The sequence below is a fragment of the Scomber scombrus genome, chromosome 12, assembly GCF_963691925.1.
Source record: "Scomber scombrus chromosome 12, fScoSco1.1, whole genome shotgun sequence".
NCBI lineage: Eukaryota > Metazoa > Chordata > Actinopteri > Scombriformes > Scombridae > Scomber > Scomber scombrus.
The window spans coordinates 29,641,110-29,663,894 of NC_084981.1; the positions used below are offsets into that span (position 1 = coordinate 29,641,110).

The following is a 22,785-nucleotide window of genomic DNA, read 5'->3' on the forward strand; positions in this document are numbered from 1 at the left end:
TCAGACTGATATTAAAGCTCAAACAGCAGCAGATCAGTCAGAGTTCAGACTGAAACTGATCATTAAACTGGATGTGATCTTTTCCATTGGCATTTAATAAAGTGTAAAATGCTTTGTACTCATTGTGTTTATAACATGATTTGAATGATGTGATATTAATGTTAATTGTCTGAAATATTTTTGATTCATTTTGATTGGATTTTTCAGTCAAATAAAAGTTAAATGAAACCATGAATCAATCCCAAGTTTAACAGATCAAGCATTAAGTAAAAAATTAGATAAAATTCAATTTAAATTAGGCTTATTGACCATAACTTCCAAAAAAAATATGTGTAAAACTTGTGGTAATAAGTTAGAATGGAGTTGGTAAAAAAAAGTCTGTAGAACCTGATATAATGTTATTATAATGTTCGGAAATTATTACATTATTAGGTTCTGCAGAAATAAGGTTAACCCAATAATCATCGGTACAGAGATTATTACATTATCAGGTTTTATTACATTTTTATTGAGTTGTTGATGATGGGTTTTTTATTACATTATTGGGAAATTATTACATTATCAGGTTCTACAAGGTCTAACACACAATTAGGTGATCATTTCATTTTATACTTAATAAACAGTCAATTCTCACCCAGGAGGACAACAGTTGCACAGTCGACTGGAAGACAACAAGAGGGATTGATTTCTGAGCTTTCTCATCGTCCTGACTGCAGAGACTTTAATAAGCTTTATTATAATCTATCAGATAACATATAATAACTCTAAAGATGTCAGATGTGGGGTTCCCTGCTGTGGCAGCGGCGGGGTTCCCCTGCTCAGTAACAGGAAGTGGCTCACAGAAAGCTGAGTCAGCTGGATGCGTTACAGCAGGAGTCCGATTACACACAGCTCGGCTTTCACAGAGACTGTACAAAGTTTATTAGAGCAGCTGAGAGAGAGAGAGAGAGAGAGAGAGAGAGAGAGAGAGAGAGAGAGAGAGAGAGAGAGAGAGAGAGAGAGAGAGAGAAGAGAGAGAGAGAGAGAAACAGAGAGAGAGAGAGAGAGAGTTGTTTTTATGTCCTGTCTTGATGCATTTTAAACTCATTGGGCCGGATCATTATAGCAAAGGAAGGAAGGAAGGAAGGAAGGAAGGAAGGAAGGAAGGAAGGAAGGAAGGAAAGATGGAAGGACGAAAGGAAGGACGGAAGGAAGGAAGGAAGGAAGGAAGGAGTGAAAGACAGATGGAAGGAAGAGAAGACAGGAAGAAAGAAAGAAAGAAAGAAAGAAAGGACAAATGAAAGAAAGAAAGAAAGACAGAAAGAAAGGACAGATGGAAGGAAGTAAGGGTGGATGGAAAGAAGGAAGGAAAAGAAGACAGGAAGGACAATGGGCCGGATTGGACTCCTCAGCGGGGAGTATATAATAATTATACTAATAAATCTCACTGTTATGCAGCAGAGTTTAATGTGAGAGAGAGCAGACACACACAGACACACACAAACACACACACACACACACACAGACACACACACACACAAACACACAGCAACACGTGTGACTCATATCTGATGTGTGGCAGTGCGACCGCTGTCACATCAGACTTCACATGTTTTATTAATCGTCTCACTTCTCCGCTCGCATCGCCTCGTCGTCATCGTTCAGTGTCAGCACCTCTCGGCTCGCTAACAACTAACACGTCGCCTCTTCGTCCTCATCATCCTCACTGTCTGCTGAGTGCTGACCAACTACTGCAACCGCTGCCTCAATGATTTCACCTCAGTCTGGTTTTTCCTCTCATGCATTCAGCTCATAGTTCAGTTATATCAGCACATGTGTGACAGTTTAAGACAGAAAGGACAAACTCATCTTCATACAGCTAGATATGATCTGATGAGGGAGGGAAGGAAGGAAATGTGGAAAAAAGGGAAGAAGGACAGAAGGAAACAAGGGAGGAAGGAAGAAAGGGAGGAAGAAAGGGGGCAAGGAAGGAAAGAAGGAAGGACGCACAGATGGAGAGAAGGAAGGAAGGAAGGACGGACAGATGGAGAGAAGGAAGGAAGGAATAAAGCGAAGGAAGGAAGGACGGACAGATGGAGAGATGGAAGGAAGGAAGGACAGACGGACAGATGGGGAGAAGGAAGGAAGGAAGGAAGAAAGGAAGGAAGGAAGGAAGGAAGGGAGGACGGACAGATGGAGAGAAGGAAGGAAGGAAGGAAGCACGGAAGTAAAGGAGGGAGGAAAGAAGGAAGGAAGGAAGGAAGGACGGATAGATGGAGAGAAGGAAGGAAGGAAGGACGGACGGACAGATGGAGAGAAGGAAGGAAGGAAGAAAGGAAGGAAGGAAGGAAGGGAGGATGGACAGATGGAGAGAAGGAAGGAAGGAAGGAAGGGAGGACGGACAGATGGAGAGAAGGAAGGAAGGAAGGAAGGAAGGACGGAAGTAAAAGAGGGAGGAAGGAAGGAAGGAAGGAAAGACGGACAGATGGAGAGAAGGAAGGAAGAGCCTCACATCATCGTTTGTTTGTTTCTTTCTGATCAGAGTTATTAAAAGTAAAATGTTAGGCCTTATTTTTGTGGAGTATTCTCACATGAATCAACCTGTTTAGTTTAGATTATTTGTGTTAATCTTCCTTCACACACACACACACACACAGACACACACACACACATATAGAGTCCAGAGCAGCAGCGTGACAGCTCCCTGAACCTGCTTCTCTGAACTCGAGCAAACAATGAACCGAAGCATCCGTCGTCCCTCAATCATCCACAAAACTCTCCATCGGTGCCAGAAAAAGGCAACAAACCTAAATCGCACACGGCCGCCGTCCTGACGGCAGATTATCGCCACACGGCAGATATTGCTCAAACAAAGCTCAGAGTCCCTGTGTGGGCTTTGTGCTTATTTATTTCAGTCTCTGAGTATTAACATATTTTATGGTGAAAGCCGGCAGATTAACGTGTGTAAGTGTGAGTGTGTCTAACAGGCTTTTCTGCTACACACACACACACACACGCAGGACGCCACCATGAATGTCGACTAATTTTGGATGATTTTCTTTTAATCATCAAGATAAATAAGAAGAAGTCTTTATTTTTCTGCCAACACATCGTCTATTTCTAGTTAAAGGGGTCAGGATGATTGTTTCTCTATTCATTAATCATTTTCTCTTTTAAGTGAAACATGTTGCCAGTTATAATATGTACAGTATGCGGGTCGATGACGTGATTCAACAAACCTGATACTGCTTTTAAAACTAGTTTAACTGATTTATGAATTCATCATCTTACCAACACTTATTAATCACTGACCCATGTTCCTCTTGTTCATACTGACTAATAAAAGATTACGTTTAAAACTAGTTTTAAACTAGTTAGATGTTTAAGGTCTTTTTCTGTATTCATCCATTTATAAAAAAATTATTAAAACAATAAAATCTTAATTACACATTGATCCAGTTTTCTCTTATTGATCTTTTTTAAAAATATTAATTATATTGAACTGGGCGTAACTCGGACGTCCATGATGTCTTGCTGCTACGGAGCTGCTGAGTTCAGTCTGAATTTATCGACTGCTGTTTTAACAAACCTGATGCTGCTTTTAAAACTAGTTTTAAGGGTTAGGGTATAGTTTTAATGTATGTTTGAACTGCTCATCTTGCCAACCCTTATTTATCATTGACCCATATATGTCTTCAAGTACCTCGTTATATCTGCTCAACACTCCAAAATCCACACATCCATCCAACAGAAAAGATTCAAATCACCACATTTAAGAAACTGCAACAGCTTTAGAGCAGAAACAAAGATTATTTTTCTTGTCTATTAATCGATTAATTGTTCAGTATATAAATTTAATGTCATGAAAATGTTGATCACTGTTTCCCAGAAGCTATGTGTCTTGTTTTGTCCTAATTCAGAGTCCACAACCAGTTTTACTGTCATAGAGAAAAGAAACCAGAAAATATCCACATTTAAGAAGCTGGAACTAGACAATGTTAGAATTCTTCTTCCAATAATAGACTCAAAACTATTTCCAGACAAACACTTTTTTTCTGATTGGTTCCCCGTAGCGATCAATACTGTTTTCACACAGAAAACTTCAAATGTCCTGAAAAACCTTTTCTCACTCAAACACAAAACTATCAACCTTTAAAACTACATATACACATTTATATATTATCAACCATTAAAACCAATAATCGATCATTGTCTCCAGCATGTCAGTGTCTGTGTGTGTGTGTGTGTGTGTGTGTGTGTGTGTGTGTGTGTGTGTGTGTGTGTGTGTGTGTGTGTGTGTGTGTGTGTGTGTGTGTGTGTGAACAGCTGCTGGATGTCAGTGTGTGTGTTCAGCAGGACGTTGAGAGCTGCAGACAGACTGATGATCAGTTCAATGTTCGCCAAAAAGATTTGCTGTGTTTCTGTGTTTCATATCTTCATAAACTAAATATCTTTGACAGAACGAGACATTTAAAGACGTCACTTTGATGGATAATTTTCACTTTTGACCAAATAGATTCAATTCTATGTCACTCACTGTAGTAAATAGAAGATAAATAAGGAGTTTTAAACTGGAAATCATACAATGATATTCCAGTAGAGACTCAGAATATTAATATAGAGCTGGAGATGTAAAGAATATGTGAGTTTTAATCAATGAAACTGATTCTCTGTGAGCAGATGAAGAGTAACGCTCATTTATTAAGACTTTTAAAAGCATCATAAGGTTGTAAATCCATCAGTTCAGTCTCTAAACTCTTCACTTGATGATCTCCCAGCTTTCATTGTTAAAACTGATATTGAAAACAATTAGAGAGTTAAAACAAACCAATGTAAAGTCTTTAGTGCAGCTCTTTATATTGTGGTCGAGGAGAAATGAGGGAGAGCATTGTTTCTAGTGAGGTTTGTCCTTCACAAAATGTAAAGGATGTAATGGTGCTTTTCCACTATACAGTTCTAGCACTATTCGGCTCGACTCGACTCGGTTTGGTACCAGGAAACTTTTCCATTACTGTAGTTCCTCCTCAACGTGAGCGGGGTTGTCATAGCAACGCTGCGTTAAACTGCCGTGACTTTGTTTTCTACGCGACACAAACACATAAACAATGGAGGACATGGAGGCGATGGTGTACTTGCTGCTGTATGAGGCTTTCTGTCTCACACAAAGCAAGAGAAGAGAAACTAATCTCTGTAACGCTGTTGTTGGTATTTAAAAATGCCGGGTTTGATTCTTGTGTGGGACGGCTCATGACTCTTCCAGTGACTCTCTGACCAATCAGAGGCCGGCAGTCTGATGACGTCACATTTAGTATCGCCTCGAACCTCGGCAGAGCAGATATTAAAAAAGTACCAGGTACCAGGAACTATGGTAACAACTACGATGCATTTAGAAATCCTCAGATGATTTCTCTGATTGTCTGATTCTCCTGAGAGAAGAAGAAGCAACAGACATTTCCTCCTGATCAGGACACGAGCACATCTCTCTTTCTGTAACGTCCTGTGATGTCAGGATGAAGACGTGAGGACCATTAACGTAAAAGAAACTAAAGTCTGAAGGTAGAGAAGAAGAGAAACATCTCGTTTGGTAAATGCTCCTCTTGTCTCTGAGAGGATTAAAAACTCCTCCAGGATTAAATATATCGCTGCTCCTCAAACCTCTGACTCATATTTCCATCTGCTAATCTCTCTGCAGGAGGCATCAGGAGGCTTTAAATCACAAATAACCTGCAGGACATTATTTCTCTTTCTCTGTGAGATGTAAGAACAGCACATGAGAGGTCAAAGGTCACGGTGAGCTCAAAAAGGAGAACTGGGGTCAGACATTGCTGCAGTCTAAAGATAAAGATCTAAAATACTAATCTTAATTCATTTTAGTTTTAGTTTCTTTTTCTATATGTGAAGAGTTGTGTCAAAGAAAATAACTAAGTTTTACATCATCTGAACGTCACTTTGGATAAAAGTTAACTTATTAAATGCACACACACTCACATAATCAGTTTTCTGTGTCTTAAAATCACGTTTGTCTCTTTAGAACAGAGTTTTTTATTGCAGTGATTTATTTATTTATGAATTTGCCTTTAAGGACAATAAAGAATATCTATCTATTTATTTATGGAGCACTTTTAAAAACAACATATGAGATGAAAACAGAGACATAATTATGAAGATTAAAAAAAACATGAATAAAAATATTGAATAAAATATACCTAATTTGTGATTAAGTCATAAAAACGCAGCAGCAGCATCACACAGATAATGCTTGTAACATGACGGTTATAGTTTGGTTTTATTCAGTGTGACTTGTTGAGATAACGGGCTAGTACCAGTAGGGAGAACACAAACACAGTGTCAGCATTATTTCATCCTTTACAGCTTCTACTAATCAAGGCTTTCCTCCTAATACCTGAAACACTCAAACTAAGAATAAAACTACATAAACATTAAACTAAAACGACTTCATCATGTTCATGTTAAACTCACTAAAACTAAACTGGAATAAAAACTCAAACTATAATAACCCTGGTCCAAACACACCGACAGATAACTGCTGTTTCTTTAAAGATGAGAAGCATGACGGTCCAATCAGCAAACAGCACATATGTTGAACAATGATAACATGCAGCCTGTAACAATTTCAACAAAAACTGCTGCAAGATGTTCCACAATAATAACTGCAGGTTTCTTTATTCTCTGTGACAGTAAACTGACGATCTTTGTGACATCTGTGAACGTCTGGTTGGACTTTATGAAACACTGAGTGACATTTTTCACCTTTTTCTGACATTTTATGAATGAGGTAAGAATAATGAAACAGTTATGAAATAGACACAAACACATCCAGGATTAGAAAGCAGCTGCTGGACCAAATAACTTCATCTGTAACAGCAAAAAACACACTGCAGCTCCCAATGCAGGTATATCTGCTCCCAATGCAGGTACATCTGCTCCCAATGCAGGTACATCTGCTCCCAATGCAGGTACATCTGCTACCAATGCAGGTACATCTGCTCCTAATGCAGGTACATCTGCTCCCAATGCAGGTACATCTGCTCCCAATGCAGGTACATCTGCTCCCAATGCAGGTACATCTGCTCCTAATGCAGGTACATCTGCTCCCAATGCAGGTACATCTGCTCCCACTGCAGGTACATCTGCTCCCAATGCAGGTACATCTGCTCCTAATGCAGGTACATCTGCTCCCAATGCAGGTACATCTGCTCCCAATGCAGGTACATCTGCTCCCAATGCAGGTACATCTGCTCCTAATGCAGGTACATCTGCTCCCAATGCAGGTACATCTGCTCCCACTGCAGGTACATCTGCTCCCAATGCAGGTACATCTGCTCCTAATGCAGGTACATCTGCTCCCAATGCAGGTATATCTGCTCCCAATGCAGGTACGTCTGCTCCCAATGCAGGTATATCTGCTCCTAATGCAGGTACATCTGCTACCAATGCAGGTACATCTGCTCCCAATGCAGGTACATCTGCTCCCACTGCAGGTACATCTGCTCCCAATGCAGGTATATCTGCTCCCAATGCAGGTACATCTGCTCCCACTGCAGGTACATCTGCTCCCAATGCAGGTACATCTGCTCCCAATGCAGGTATGATTTAATAAGATATCACCAGTCACATTTCGAACCTTCTGCTCTTCTTCAGACTGAGGTAAGAATAATGGAAATAATCGTTAGTTGCAGCTAGGGCTGGGCAATATATTGATATCGATATCGTGATATGAGACTAGATATCGTCTTAGATTTAGGATATTGTAATATCGTGACATGTCATCAGTGTGTTTCTTTTCCTGGATTTTAAGGCTGCATTACAGTACCGTATGTAATTTTCTGAACTTACCAGACTGTTTTAGCTTTTCTGTTATTTACCTTTTACCCACTTTGTCATTAAATCCACATTACTGATGATTATTTATCAAAAAACTTCAAAGTGTAAATATTTTGTGAAAGCATCTACAGTCATCTCTACGATATTGTTGCGATATCGATATTGAGGTATTCCCCATGCAGAGTCATTGAGTGTTTGAGTGATCAGATCTGACAGACAAACAAGCTTCTGACAGTGAAACAAACAGATAATAAAATACTTTTCACACATTACAGTAAAGTTGTTCTCTGGAGCATCTATTCTTATATCACCTATGAACAGCCAGCAGAGGGAAAGTCAAAGGTCAGAGATCAGAGCATCCTGACAACAGATGCTCAGGTTGTGCTGCAGAGCCGCAGGACGACACAGAGCTTCAGAGTGAAGCACACTTTTCTGTCTCTGGTCTATTCAGAGAGGCTGTGAAACCAACACCAGCTCCAGTTTTAGGCGTCCAGCTCTGCTTTCGGCTTTGCTGACAAATCCTGGCAGTCTCCACGCCCCCCCCTCCACCATCCCCCTCCCTGCGGGGCCGACTGGGGCCACCAGGGGCCACAGATCTAACCCTGACAGGCTTCATCTGTGTTTCTGAATCATCCCAAAATCACAGTTTATATCCACAAACTTAAAACTACAACAGGAACCAACAATAAGTAAGAAAAGGAAACTTTAAAGGACCATACCACAGTTTTTGTTCATTCGTTTAATTCATTTAAATGATGAAAAACAGCTTGCAGAAACTCACATAAGCCAAATATGTTTGCTCATACTGTTAAAGTTACTTCATTCATTTGATTGATCTCATTACAATGTGAGAAAAAGACATTTTCTGTATAAAAATGAGCAGAAAGAAGCAGCTGCCTTCACTGTGAAAACCTGCAAGATTCAGGCGAGAAGATTTCAATTTGAAAATCTGATATTTTCTGGTTTGTTGAAGTATTTTTAGCGACTTTTTTGCCTTTTTCTGACAGGAAATCAAATGTTAAAGAGAGACCAAACTCAAACCTGTTGTCCAACTGTTTCTTTTTAGGTTTCAGGTCTCTAATTCAAAGGAAATTCTTCTCTCGTTTAATTAGTGGGAGCAGGTTGAAATATTCATTCTGCTCTGGCAGATTTCTTTCATTTAAGTTTTTAAGGACTGAGACATTTCTGTGTTGTTGAGGACATAATAATCAGTTTAGAAAGTCGCCAACATGACAACTGTTTTTAGAAAGTGGTCACCAAAGATAAAAGATTCATGTGATTGACAGAAAATTCAATGAACATATCAGTAAACTCTGCAGCAGACTTCTACCAAACTGAGGCCACGTATACAACATCCAGAAGAAGAAGAAGAGGTCAAATGAATGAAAAAGTGTTTTTTTCAGCAGGTTCTTACCCTGGAGATGGTCAGAGGCATGTTGAAGTCTTTCCCCCCCTGCAGCCTGAAGCCCCAGGGTCCGGGGCCGGGCAGCGACACGTTGTAGGCGCTCATTCTTCCACACGACAGAGAAAAGTTCCTCCTAAAAAAACAGACGACGGCGATTTAAACCAAAACTTTTATGAAAAAACCTCCACAGCAGCTCGAAGGACGGGAGCTGGAGCCGGCGGCGGCGAGTAGCCTCTGAAACAAGACAGAGAAGAAGAAACGGGGGGTGTCAAAAAAAAAAAAAAACAGGTGAAGGAAGAAGGGAATAAAAAAAAGGTGTGAAACGCTCGAAAGAAGAAGAAGCTGAGAGAGGAAAAAGGAGAGGACTCGCCTGCTCAGATAGGCTGAAGTGACAGCCTAAGAATAGCCAGAGATAGCACTGTGGCATTGTGGGGTGGGGTGTGGGGGGTGGCGGGGTGAGGAGGGGTGAGGGGGGGGCTGAGAGGAAAGGAGGGGGGGTGGACTTATATGGCGTGAAAGGGGACACCCGGTATGCCAGGCTCGCTGTGATTCACCAGAGCTAATATAGACCCAGCAGATTCTTCTAGACCCCCCACTAGTCCTCCTTTATAACTCCCCCCCCCCCCTCCACCGTCACGCCCAGGGTCTCCCTAGCACCCAATCAGGGGCGATACCAGGAAACGTCTCATTATCTTTGTGGTGATAAAAGCTGAAACGTAAAGGCCACGAGCTGAGTGGCTCCGATAGCAGAAAGGTCAGCAGCAGACGGGTTATTACAGCGAGGTCGCAGGTTCAACGCCGCCCCCCCCCCCCACGCTGCCCCCCCACACACACATAGCACACATTCACATAACACTGCTGAAGTTCCCAACAGCAAGGCATGCGACCACAGCTATCAGTTATATTAATCATTAAATCCGTCCCAAACAAAGGTCGCAACGTCAGTCGCTATAAACAACCTGCAGTTTAGTTTGATTGACAGCTGCCATCTAGTTGCCGTAGTAACAGTGAGGTGGAGCAGTGATGTAGCTCATATGATGTATGTATATATTCATGTGTGGACAGATATCTTCATTCAGAGGAGGAAGGATGGATGGAGGCGTTAACCCGTGAAGTGAACAGTGAAGTTTAACTACGATCTAACCTGTGTGAGGCCCTGTTGAATCTGTAGGAATTATTTTTCTTGTTCTTCTGTCAAAACAATCACATTTTCGGCAGCCTAACCATAACCATAACCATAACCATAACTATAACCATAAATATAATCATAACCATAATCATAACGTGTCAGAAAACTTGTGAAAATTTGCACACACCTCAGACCCGGTGAAAAAGTTGATATTTTATGGTAAATAAAAATTTAAAAAATTGAGCCCCTTGCTCCAGATTGACCTAAACAAAGGAAATTTGGTATACATATATATCATGTCAACACGCACAAATAAGTCTCTTGGACCCATGCCCTAACTCCAACAGGAAGTCAGCAATTTTGAATCAAATTTTCGGTTTTCGCACAATTTTTGCGATTTCCACGTATCGTACTGTAACAAACTTCTTCTTGAGATTTCATAACACCAACTTCATATTCACTCAGAAACATCTTGAGACGTTGGAGATGAAACTGTATCAAAATCTTTTTCCTCCTTTATACCTGGTTGCCATGGCGATGCAGGGAATTTCAATGTTTCGCCATAAAAAAGGAAGTGCTAGCCAAATGGCGCCACTGCACCCCTTAGAAAATTAAGAAAATTGAGCCCCTCCCTCCAGATTGACGTAGATGAACGAAATTTGGTTCACCCATGTATCATCTAATGACGCACAATAAAGTCTATTGGACCCATACCCTAACTCCAACAGGAAGTCGACCATTTTGATTTTAATGTTCAGTTTTGGCGCTGTTGTTATTGCTGCCAATCTCATTGATTAACCCTTTACATACTGTTCATATTCTGACTCATAATTAGTCTCTACACTAATTCACATTCATAAATTCACCATCAGTATATATGTTTAATTAATCTTGTGAAAAAAAGACATTCACAATCACTATTAATGATGATGACTAGAATGTGTTTAAATGCTGATTTCTGATTTTTTTTTATAAGCAGAGGTCAAATTTGAACATTTGCATAAATATAAAAATGATGCATTTTATTTCTATGTTTGTATACTGTGGGTCACATTAGGAAAAGTCCAGCTAAAAGAAATGTGTATATTTGTGGCCCTGAACTGTTTGTGAGGGTTAATAGAGAAAATGATCTTTACAGTGTGATGAAGGAACATGTGACCCGGTGCAGCGGTGTGACTCACTGACGGGTTTTTAATAGTTTAATAGTTTTTAGACAACAGCAGAGGAATAAGATATATCAGAGTCTAATACACACACAGTAGTTATTAGTAGATGAGTTATTTGTTTGTTTCAATCTGAATAAATAAAGAACATCAGCAGATTTATGGTTTAAATTTCCTGAATACAAACAGGTTTAACAGTGATGACAGCAGTCAGAACATAAACAGCTTCAGTAACAGATGGACATCAAGAGTGATGATGATGGTGTTTTTTACTGGCAAGTGTTAACAACAGGTGGAGGTTTCCCTGACGCACACACACGCACACACACACACAAACACACACACACAGCTTGTCAGCATGTGTGAGGTTTCACGAACCAGCAACACAAACGTTTCTGTTATATAATATTCTTTAAATTAAACAAAAACAGCGTGTAAACTTTCTTTCAGCTGGATTTAACCTCCGTAATCATGTTTTGAATCTTCCTCTATAGTTTTTGGTGGTTCAGCTGTTTTTTTAAACCATTTTCATGAGTGTATATTTGCAACTATTATCTCTGACACTTTCTTTAAACGTTGGCTGAATTTGAAGCTCGTGGGTTGGATGTTTTTATGTCCAGAGCTTCGACTTCTGATCACAGAATCAGATATTTTCAGATATTTTCTAACTCAGCTGATCATCTGTTTTCCTCATGATTCAGTTTCATGTTGATATAAACTGTAGTAAAGAGAGAAGTGAGAGTCATGTGACCTCGTCTGTGAGAAAAAGACTTTGACTGCATGTCTGTATTAGGCGTGTAGTATATAATGTGTAATGTGTGAAACATGTCTGTGAGTCTTCAGCACTGAGTCCAGCAGAGAGTGACGGCTGATCTCAGAGCAGCCTGATCTGCTCAGACTCTTATATCACCGGCTAAGTTTAGACGCCTTTGTCACAGGGAGGAATCTGAAGAGTCCACCAGGCCATCAGGCAGCTGGTTTCAATGTTTTTAAAGGACCAGTGTGTCAGATTTAGAGGCATCGAGCAGTCCAACTGAATAACCCCCCCCCCCCCTCCTTTCCAAGCATGTAGCAGAATATACGGAGGCCACGAAACTCACGGAAAATGTGAAACATCCTCTCTGAACATCTCCACAACTACTGACTATACTGTTCTTCTTCATAATGTCCTGATCACATTCCTGCTCCTCAGAGGATGAAACCTGCAGATATTTATGACAACATGACCTCACTCAGGACAAACTTTAAATGTTTTATCTCCACTGCTGATTAGATTTAACCATAGACTGTAAAAGAAAGACGATGTAGTCACTGCAACGTCACCGATTGGTTAAGTGATTTGACCGTCGCCACGTTAGCCAGATGTGACCATATTTGGAGAAGAGGGTGGAGCTGACCCATTAGAGCAGGTCATGTGTTAACCATAGCCTGTATATAAGAAATGGACGTAACATCCGTGACGTCACCCATTGGTTTGTGGACTGCTGCTCGGAGGCCAATAGTATCGGATCTGAGCAGCGCCATCTTGACAATTTCAGGTGCATGCTGGGAAAAATAAAAACATGGATTCTACTTATATGGGCATCAGGAGGAGCATGCGGCGCCCTCCTGAACCTGTGAACCAATCAACCTGTCAATCACCACGTAGCCACGCCCTAATGCATACCCTGCTTTATCGTCACATATAAAATCAGGGAGGCCAAAATGTCCCAAATGAACATCATACTGCATTGAAGAAGGCTTTAAACTAGCGATTGAGACCATAAACACATTTTTGAAAACGTTTACTGAGGTTAGAAATCAAGTGAGAAGTTGGTGAATTCTCCATTGACTTGTATAGAGACGGAAGTCCTTTTGACACCAAACCGGTCGCCCCCTGGTGGCCTTTTGATAGAATGCTGTTTTAAGTTACTTCCGCGTTGGCCTCATTTCAGAAGACCGGAACTCCCTGCATGGTTTAGACTGAGTTCACGACATTTTAGAGCCTCGAGTTTAGAAAACAAACCGACTTGAATCCCTGTTGCTATGTAACCCGCTGCTCACTGCCCTTCATAGAGAGCAGAGGAACAACCATTCACAGCTACATGAGACGAGTGTGTGTGTGTGTGTGTGTGTGTGTGTGTGTGTGTGTGTGTGTGTGTGTGTGTGTGTGTGTGTGTGTGTGTGTGTGTGTGTGTGTGTGTGTGTGTGCCTCATGGGGACCTTTACTTTTATAAACACAGACCTTGTAGGGACCACAGACCGAACCTAATGATGCAAAACTTTAATTTAGGGTTACAGTGTGAATTGGAGTGAGGTTACACTAATCACTCTGGGACAGTTTACGAGTGTCACTTTACACACACACACACACACACACACACACACACACACACACACACACACACACACACACACACACTTGCGAGCAGACTGTCATATTAAACAACTTCTTAATTGAGCCGCCTTGTTAAGTTAAAGGTCAGCTCAGTAAATAACACACTCACACACAGTCTGATACACTGGATACTGGCTGAGTGTGTGTGTGTGTGTGTGTGTGTGTGTGTGTGTGTGTGTGTGCGTGTGCGTGTGTTCATCACATTATAGAGACTAGTATCTGCTGCCTATTGAGGTTATTTCAGGGTTTTAACGTGTGTTTTTTGGGCTCACCTCATGCAGACACAGCAGACAGGTTTCCATCTACATTTAGTGCAAATTTTAACCGAATTTCCAGAATATCAGCAAAAGAAAAAGTGACTTAATCCTTCCTTCCATCCACTGCTGTTGTGTGAATATTATGTAAAGTCTCCGTGTTGGTGACCTGCAGGCTTCACACTTATTTAAGTTACATACTGAACCACGATTGGCTCCAAACTAGCTGTGATGTCATAAATCCTGCTCTATACATACATGAGTTAAACTGAGATTTAAAGCTGAGCTCAGAGAAACTTTCCTCCTCCAGCAAAATGAAATGAAGAGAAACAGGATTCTCAGTGGAGGGAGACTTTAAGTGAATTACAGCTGCAGCGATTAGTTGATAGACGAGATGATAGAATGATCTTTAAAGCAATTATTTGTGTAAAATGTACTGGTTCTAGCTTCCTAAACATGCATATTGTCTAGTTTTCATTCTCATCTGTGATAATAAACTGATCGTTTTTATAGTTTTGGACTGTTGGTCGAACTAAATGACATTTTTAAGAGTAACAACAGACTCTGGATGGACCTGTCTCTCAACAAATAAACAAATAAAGAATTAAATGGGATAATAATTGTTAGTTATTGGGTGTAAATGTATAAAAACACAGTCTGGTTTTAGAGAGTACTTTAAAAATACAGACACATGTTTATATTTCAGGTTCATTTCCTGCAGTGATTCAATGAAAGCACCAAAAACGTCATGATACAAACTAAACTCAGAACCCTCTGTTGAATGATTGGTGACTGAATTAGGTAAAGTATCTGCATATGAGAGGACGTCATATAAGCTGCAGGACAGAACAGAAACATTTAACTACTACAGTGGAGCGTTTACTTTTACTCTGTATATGAACCAGAGTAAAGACCAAGTGGATGCACATTGTTTGTAATGAGCAGACATGAGATAAGGGGCTGTGATATGATCCTTACTTTCCCCATTATCATTAATTAATCATCTTTACACCTTGTTTCTCTCACTTTTTCAATGGTATTTATGTATTTGGTCATCTCTGTCTCTGTTAATAATGTGTTTAGTTAGTTACTTGTCTCTTTAATCACGAGAAGTAGACCACCAGAAGTAGCTGACCCTTCCTGGTTATGAGGTGGGAGGATGTTTGTTTGTTTGTTTGTTTGTTGGAACAGTTTGCATTATGTACAATATGTTGTATGATTGATACAAATACTGCAAAATAAAATATAAATGCAAGTGAAAAGCTAAACTCAGACTGTGCTCCTGCAGGTCTGAATAAACCCATAGTTAAGATAAAACACGCTACCTGAGCTACATGAGAGCAGACAGGTGTGCTCTTACCTCAGGTGATCTGCAGACAGACACCGCCCACCTGCTCCCGCTCCGCCCCGCAGGGCTGCACCGTGCACGGAACTCAGCGCAACTCCTGAAACCCAAACACAGAGACCATGAAGCTGAACTCTGAGAGACTCTTCAGGCCTGAATCCTGCAGACCAGCAGACCTGCAGACCTGCAGCGGGGCTCAGAGCTGCAGCCCCGCCGGGCGGAGCCACTTGTTGCCGGCCGGTGAGGATGATGAAGATGATGAAGATGAGGGGATTAAACAGGAGAGAGCAGACGGCACGTGGGCTCTAACAGGTGGAGAGCGTGTGTAAAGAGCTCACCTGTAGCTGCTGCTGGTCTCAGGTGTCTCTGCAGCTCCACAGACCTTCACACACCGACCGGGACAAGCTGCGGTCCGGGACCCGGGGATCCTGCTCCGGTCCCGGCTGGACAGGAGGAGGGAGGGGGGGGAGGAAGAGGAGGAGGAGGAGGAGGAGGGTGTTAACGGTGGATTTTCATTAGCACGGTTTTTATTTAAAGAGGCAGCAGCCTGACAGGAAACACCTCAAAGTCCTGAGAGGAGGAACTGTTCTTATCTTTATATAATTTAATAAAAATAACCCGTTAAATTACAGAAAACTCAGATTACAAAGTTTGGTTTTTAACTCATGCACATAAAGGAAGAAAGAAAACTCATTAATTAACATGCAGACTTGAATTATTTGCATTAATGTCATTAAATAAAGCTGCAGACCTGATGACTTGGAATATGTGAAATGTGAAAACCCTTTAATTATAATTTATAATCATGTAGATCTGATCATCAGAAAGTCATTAATAGTCATAAACTCTTACATACTGTTCATTTTTACACCAGAGAGTAATAAAAATACGTTTTATTCTTCTGTACAGCACTTTGGTTGTTTCAAAGTGCTTAACAAATAAAGTTGGATTGGATTCAGCCATCCAAATGAGTCAAATCGGTAGAAGAAAGAAAGAAAGAGGAGGATGAAGAAGATGAAGAAAGAAAGAAAGAAAGAAAAAGAAAGAAAAAAGAAAAAGAAAGAAAGAAATGAGGAGAGTAAATGAGTGAAATCTTCATCTTCTATGTTTCAGCGTTACAGTGTTTTTAGTAGCAAAGTCTTTGTGTTACTATGGTTACACCACAGCTCAACAGGAAACACTAAGAGGGAATCTGATGCTAAAAAGACTGTAAATGTGTCAGATATCACTGATATAATAACTCACACTGATGAAGCTCAATAGAAGCTGATCAGCTACTTTTAAATTAGTCCTCCATCACTGACAGTGGAAGCACATTAGAAGCAGATCTTTGAATATTCAGTATGAACAGGAGGAATGATTACAGAGAGGAAAACCTGACTGCTGGAAAATGGTGTAACTGTCCTTTAATGAGGAACAATACATTCATGTCCTGATTCATCTCTGAAGGGAATAAAGCACAAATGAAGACGCTCCACTCTGAACATGGTGAATAATAGATATTTATTTAGAAAAATAAATAAAAGCAACACTGAAGTAAACAGGAGTAATAAATCTACAATAAATCATCTCTTCCTGTTTTCAGTCTTTTTTAGAACAGAAACTTTAATACACGAGAACCGATCAAACATCTGCATCAGTGTGCAGAGATTTACTGCATTATACATGAACCACGTTATACTTTCTGCCATCAGGCGCTAGAAGGAAAGATGAGGAGGTTAACGAGGTTTGCCTGTAAAAAATAACAACGATCTAAACTGTACTGAACCGAAGCTGTCAGATACCCCTTTTCCACCGAGCTGGAGCCGGTGCTGGTTCGGAGCTGGTGCTAGAGCCAGTGCTCAGTTGGTGCTAACCGGAACACCTCTTACGAACCTGTTGCTTTTCCACCAGCAAGGAGCCACGCGATTACGTCACTGTATAACGTAGCCAGCGCGCGCCCTTGAAGCACTTCCATGATTCACCAGTGAAAGTTTCACTGCCGGAAACGAAGAAGAAGAAGAAGAAGAAGAAGAAGAAGAAGACGAAGACAGCTCTGGCAAAAACTGGTGCTTTTAATCAACAAATGTTTAACCCTCTGTAAATGACCACCCTAGCCGGCTAATAAGCGTTAGCCCCGCCCCCAACCCACTGACGTAATCGGTTCTTGCTTTAGACCAGCAAAGAGTTGGTATTCGCTCTGGTTCCCGTTCTGAGGCTCGGGGCTGGAGCTTTGGCGGTGGAAAAGCAAAGAGCTGGTGCTTAGTCAGGCTCTGGCTCAGAACCAGCACCGGCTCCAACTCGTTGGAAAAGGGGTAAGAGTGGTGTGTGTTTGGTTGCTTTCTGTTTAACTGAGGTCAGGTTATGGTTTAATGTTCGCTCCAAGGCTAAATAACCTGATACTGAATCTTTCATTAGAGCTGAATCTAAAACATTTGGTCAAGATTAGCTGCTGTTAAAGTGTTGATTCTGGTTAACGAACAGTTCAGCCGCTGAAACCTTTTGCTCCAGTTTAACTCAAAGATTATATCTGATTCTAAAATGTGTTTCAGTTCAGCAGCAACACATTTTAAGGTTAGCTAACAATTGATTCAACGTGGCTAAAGGTCCGTCCACACCAAGAACTACTCTTTGTTCTTATTTAAAAACATCCAATTACACTTTGGAGGGAATAAATATAACGTCACACAGGCTCATCAACAGCTGCGTTACAATCAACAGTTATGTCCCTTTTCTCCCCCCGTAACAAAGCACCAACAACGTCACAGTCACATCTACGACACGCTGCCCCTCAGTAAAATACACAGGTTGAATAAAAGCATGAAAAGGAAAGAAAGAAAAAAAAACACGAACTGAACAATGAACAATGAGCACACAGCGAAACTTTAAAAACATTTTAAATATTTCTGGTTTCTTCTGTTTTTAAAAAAAAGTGCTTCTGCAGGATTCACTGAGACGAGGAGAAACTTTTACATTTTGGAAAATTCTTATTGATGTTAAATCTCACTCAGATGTTTCAGGATGTGTTCGGACTCGCTGGAAACAAAGCCGACTGTTCATCAGAGGCGGGAAATAAGGACTGAATTAGAGTAAAGTGGAACCATGTTTGCAGTTGGCACTTCAGTAATATTTATATATATCTGCTTTTATCTTTCTAATCATATCAGAGAAGTGAATGCAGATGTTACACTCAAAGAAACAATGCAAATATATAAAGGGTCAATGAGGGTTTGTATGTTTCCATGAGGTTTAGTTTAAATTTAAAAGGTTAAAATGTGAAAATAAACGTATGAATAACTTCACACATTCTTTTTTTGTGGACCCAGCATCAAATTTCTGCTTTTAATCCATTTAGAGAGAATATATTAGAGGATTATGGCAAAAATGTCTAAGTGGTGTAACCATAAAAACTTTGTACCAAATAATTCAACTTGCTTAAAAACAGTAAATTCTCAATAAAACACCATATCAACTAGTTTGGCATGATCTTACATTATAACTTTATATTAAATAAAGGTAATGGAATACAATTGTTCTACATATTACATTTACTCTGGGTTACCATGGAGACCAGGAAACATTTACATGTTTTAAATGAAGTCATTATTAGTATAAGTCCACTTAAATACACTGTAGGTGATAAAATATGTAATATTTATCATTCTTTTGTGGTTACACCATTTGACATTTTCAGGAGCATTCAGTCTTACTTTTGGTAAAAAATGGTGCAAATGTTTAACATATTTATGAATTGCTCATCTTGCTAACCCTTATTTGTCACTGAAAGTCTAACATTTCACCTTCAATCATACAATAAAACCTTCTCTGTTCAATAATACTCAAGGCCAAAGTTACACATAGTAATGTATTATATTATATATCAATATTGGTAATAAAACATCTGTATTCTGCCTTAAAATAACAAAACATTTCACCATTTTAAGGAACATATATGACTGTCCCACATTAATAAAACCATATTTTTCAAAGATAAACAATAAAAAATTCACTTAAATAAAAAATGTAACATGTTTTCATTATATTACAGTAAATGATGCATGAATAAATAATAAACACAGTCTGATGACTGTTGTTAACATCACTTAATTAAGGTTTAATTTGACATCAGTCCCGTTTGAACAGATTGATGCATTTTAGTTGCTCTGTCCCACTTTACTCAACTAAAACTGACGGAAAAAGAGGATTTCTCAAAATGTTGCATAGTTCCTTTATGAATCTTATATCAGTGCTTTAATGCTGGTCGTCATTTTAATGAGGCTAAATGAAGGATTTATGGGTGGAAGTAGATGAAGAACAAAGTGTCTCATCTTATAAATCCTTTGGCTGGCTGCAGGTTTGAAGATGTTTTTTTAGTTGTTATTTTAAATAAAATAAAATAAAACTGACACATTTCAGTAGGAATAAGTTTGATATTTCTCCAGCCAGATGAGGTGGAGACAAAGGCTTTTATATTCAGTTGTGATTGTTTTAAAAATCCCTTTCTTGCAAGTTTTAATACATAAAAATGCTCCGCTTTGAATAATAATTAGTGTTCTTTAAACCTGCTTTAACTATTAAACAGTCAATTAAACAGTCTGAACAGCTGCTGGTTGTCTTTCAGCGGGAGATTCAGGAAAGGATTCATTGAAATGTTTCACCTTTAATATAGAAATTATAAATTAAATTATATTGAAGGGATTAAGTGTTGTTGGTGTCACTAATGAAAGTGCACTCTGCATAAATTGAGGTTTTTTTTAACCTGTAACCCTGAAAATAAATACTGTTTATTACCGTGAACCATCCAAGCTCTTTATAAAGCCAGCATCACTCTAACTTGCCTAGTTACAGTTGCTAAGCTATGATTGGACAATTACTATTCGAGGGGCGGGTTTAACAGCAGCCAATCAGAAGGCTTTTGGTTTATACATTTAAAAGTTGGGTTCTGAATTTGGGTTTTATACAAAAACATCCTCATAATTAAACGACTGCTGGTAAAAAACAACCTATAGTTACATTTACGCCATCTAGTGGCTGATGTAAGAAATACCAGAGGATAAACAGTTACACATCACTGTTTAACCCTCCTGTTGTCCTTGAGTCAAGGAAGGAAGGGAGGGAGGGAGGAAGTAAAGGAGGGAGGGAGGAAGGAAGGAAGGAAGGAAGGGAGGAAGGAAGGAAGGAAGGAAGGAAGGAAGGAAGGGAGGAAGGAAAGGAAGGAAGGAAGGATGGAGGAAGGAAGGTAGGGGGGAGGAAATAAAGAAAGAAGGAGGGAGGGAGGGAGGAAAGAAGGAAGGAAGGAAGGAAGGGAGGAAGGAAAGGGAGGAAGGAAGGTAGGAGGGAGGAAGGAAAGGAAGGAAAGAAGGATGGAGGAAAGAAAGATGGAAGGAAGTAGGAGGGAGGGAGGGAGAAAGGAAAAGAGGAAGGGAGGAAGGAAGGAAAGAAGGTAAGAGGAAAGAAGGAAGGTAGTGGGGAGGAATGAAAGAGAGAAGGAGGGAGGGAGGAAAGGAAAAAAGGAAGGGAGGAAGGAAAGGAAGGAAGGAAGGACGGAGGAATGAAGGAAGGACAGACGGAAGGAAGATAGGGAGGAAAGAAGGAACAGTCAAAACAGACGGGAGGACGACAGGCAGGTTAAACAATAATGATGTTTTATGATGTGACAGCTCTGTGGTTAAAGTCTGATTAGGTTTGAGCTTAAAAAACACTTTGTTAGGCTTAAGGAAAGATCATAATTTGAGTTAAAATGATCACTTGGAATACTAATACTAATACTTCCTTAAAGTTACAAACACTGTTTTTTAGGTGTTTTTAGGTCTTTTAGATATTTTTTAGATACTGCAGAGCACTTTTACTGGCATTTTTTGCACACTGAATACTTTATTATTATTTATAGTTAAGATAAGTTTTTTTAGTCCATTGGATAGTCAGAGATGTGTTTCTTTATGATGTTACATGTGGCTGTCTTAATTGTGGATGTAGCTGCTGTGAAGGATCAATAAAGTATCTATCTTATCTTATTATGTTTTTTTAAATGATGTCCATCTTATAAAAGTCATCTTGTTGTGTTATCTGAAGGGTGTCATAATGAGTCTGACCACTAGATGGTGTCAACGTGACTGTAGGTCAGCCTGAGTTTTATAACTACAAGTTTATACTGCGTCTCAGTCCTTTTTAGTTTCACTCTGCTCAGAACAGAGCCGGAAAAAACATGGATAAAGAAATCAGAAGCAACAGACGACATAAACACAAACAGAAAAAAAAACACACACAGTTTGTTAAAAAAAAAAGTCATCTCCTGAATCAGTGAATACTTCTGCTAAACGGCCTGAAGAGAGAAACACTCTGTCTGTTTGTAACAGTGAGAAGTCAGGTGAAGCTCAACGGATTTCTTTGGATTAAACTTAAAATATAACATACTCGTATTTTACTACTATAAAGACAGACTGATGTTACACTTCTGATTTAATCACTCTGATCTCGGCCACGTTGCTCCTATCATGGCATTTAAAATAATCCGAAATAATCCGAGTTCTGTTTTTATTTTCCCAAATTATTCGCAGAAACTGTAGAAGCCTAAATATCTATTTGCTTGTGTTGATGTTTACCTTTGGCAGGAGTTTTAGACAAAGGGCTCTGATATTTTTTCTGTTGACCGTCGTCATTGCCACCATATTCTCACATCATATCACATCAGGTAGTGTTTAATCATTTTAGTGCAACAGCTGCCTGTCAGTCTGGTTTGTTTTTCATATAAATAAACATTATTAAAACTTCAGCTTGGGTTTTAACACTGAAAATTGTGTTTTTTAATTATAGTTAAATTTTTTAATTGAAAAACCTCCTGCACAATTACTCGCTCACTGCTATTGGTTTATTTATCCATCAATAAATAATCAATAAACATACAGCAGTGAGTGAGACAGTGTGCAGGAGGGTTTTTCCTCTCATGCACCTGCCACTACTCTACTCAAGTGTGCAGAGATTTCTTTCATAAATTAAGTGAAAAGAATGAAAATCATGTCTAATTTTATCTAATTTTACTATATAGAAAAACAAACAAAAGAAAAAAGTTGTTAAAATGACACTTCAATCACAGCTACTCAACCATAACTTGCATTATAGTCTGAACTGGATTGTGAATGTATTGTTTCACTATGTGAAGATAAAACAGTGTTAAGTTGCTGTTTAAGTGATATATTGCACAGTTTGGTTCAGTTTTGAAAAGTAAAATCAAACAGAGTGAATCCTTGGCTGTGTTTCTGTCTGCACGTCTGTCAGTTTCTTCTCTGCGTTTTCTACATTTCTGATTGGA

At 39.6% G+C, this 22,785-nt stretch overlaps 3 protein-coding genes across 3 annotated transcripts in view; 1 reads left to right on the forward strand and 2 right to left on the reverse strand.

Annotated features, from left to right (window-relative positions):
• Positions 1–9,334, reverse strand: part of LOC133991878 (LIM domain-binding protein 3-like) — a 56,451-nt gene extending 47,117 nt beyond the window's left edge. Inside the window, exon 1 of the mRNA XM_062430473.1 lies at positions 9,239–9,334. Coding sequence (XP_062286457.1) covers positions 9,239–9,334 — 96 coding nt within the window. The remainder of the gene's footprint in view (positions 1–9,238) is intronic.
• LOC133991890 (uncharacterized) overlaps positions 1–22,785 on the forward strand; it is a 527,851-nt gene that overhangs the window by 282,502 nt on the left and 222,564 nt on the right. The window lies entirely within an intron of this gene.
• LOC133991866 (NACHT, LRR and PYD domains-containing protein 14-like) overlaps positions 1–22,785 on the reverse strand; it is a 721,507-nt gene that overhangs the window by 180,971 nt on the left and 517,751 nt on the right. The window lies entirely within an intron of this gene.